The sequence below is a fragment of the Anneissia japonica genome, unplaced genomic scaffold (assembly GCF_011630105.1).
Source record: "Anneissia japonica isolate Jap-2015-1 unplaced genomic scaffold, ASM1163010v1 scaffold287726_len2788222_cov184, whole genome shotgun sequence".
NCBI lineage: Eukaryota > Metazoa > Echinodermata > Crinoidea > Comatulida > Comatulidae > Anneissia > Anneissia japonica.
Window position 1 is genome coordinate 255,949 of NW_022705125.1, and position 1,252 is coordinate 257,200.

The 1,252-nt window shown below is 29.8% G+C and overlaps 1 protein-coding gene across 1 annotated transcript in view; it reads right to left on the reverse strand.

Moving 5' to 3' along the window:
* Positions 1-6: 6 nt before the first annotated feature.
* The window catches only part of LOC117105233 (protein adenylyltransferase SelO, mitochondrial-like), a 7,862-nt gene continuing 6,616 nt past the window's right edge, over positions 7-1,252 (reverse strand). Inside the window, exon 9 of the mRNA XM_033246312.1 lies at positions 7-1,079. Within this exon, the coding sequence (XP_033102203.1) occupies positions 979-1,079 (101 nt within the window). The 3' untranslated portion in view covers positions 7-978. The remainder of the gene's footprint in view (positions 1,080-1,252) is intronic.

Consider the following 1,252-nt stretch of genomic DNA (forward strand, 5'->3'; position numbering starts at 1 on the left):
ACTTTATAATTAGTTATAATGTTTTCTGGATTGTGTAGTCATTCTCATTCTATACCCACAAAATTAAAAGTTACCTCAGAAATTTAAATATTCATATTGTCATTGTAATAATATGGTAAATACCATAAGCTGATTATTATAACTTAGTTCAGACTTGCATTCATCCTTCAAAGCCTGTTAACACATAGCACTGCCCATTCAGTGACTGACTGAGCAGCACATTATAAAAATATTCCACTATCATTTTTATTTACATCTCACACTGTTGGCATGACTAAAATTTCAGTTTGTCAGAGAACAAGAGTATTTTAAATTTGTGCGCTTAGTGAAATCTCATATGAGAGATGCCAATCTGAATAATACTGTATTAAAACAGTGGCTTACTATTCCTGTAGTGTAACTAAGATTACATAAATCCATTTGTAAAATGTCCTTAAGATACATCAGGGTCCCCAGTTAGATTGAGCTTCTTTGGTTACATCATAAGCATGATCTGATATGTATGGTTGTCTGTAACAATCAAATTGGTAAAATGAAAGCTCAAAACTAGGGAAGAATAACTGAGGAAGAAAAGCTGATCAGCGGTACTGTGCTTTTGAAATAAAACATTTATTGCACATTTTGTGCACCCAAATGTTCAACTTTGTACTGTCTACATTTGAATGCATGACGAACAGTATTTAGATAGCTACAACCTCGGAAAATCTACTGCATATTATTTTACAAAAAGTTTAAACAGTACAATTAAGCCAAGGTGAATTACCCTTCTTTTAGGTAAAAATTATATATTCAAATTTTATAATTAAAAAAAAAACCATTTATTTTATATGTACAAATAATAAACAATTATAGAAATTCATGAAATTTGACAGGATAATATGCATACATTTCATGAAATGCATATACAGTATTTGAATAAATTTGCCCAAAGTAACATCTGACAATATGAACCTTAATATTCTGAGGTATTTACGAAGATCAAGTGACCCTAAGATTCAACGCCCAATCAGGCGGTAGGTTATCATAGCCTGTACCTTTGCAACCTGTCTTTGATTGACTGATGGCTGAAGATGATGATGCTGAAAAAAAGGGAACATGAAATAACAAAAATGATAACAATAGTAATAACAACTCATTATTTTTATATTTCTAAATGTCAGTAAAAACATTTTTATTCCTATTTTCTATAAATTCATTCATATCATATATAATTTCAACCATCTCAAATTTACCAATACAAACACAAAAAAAT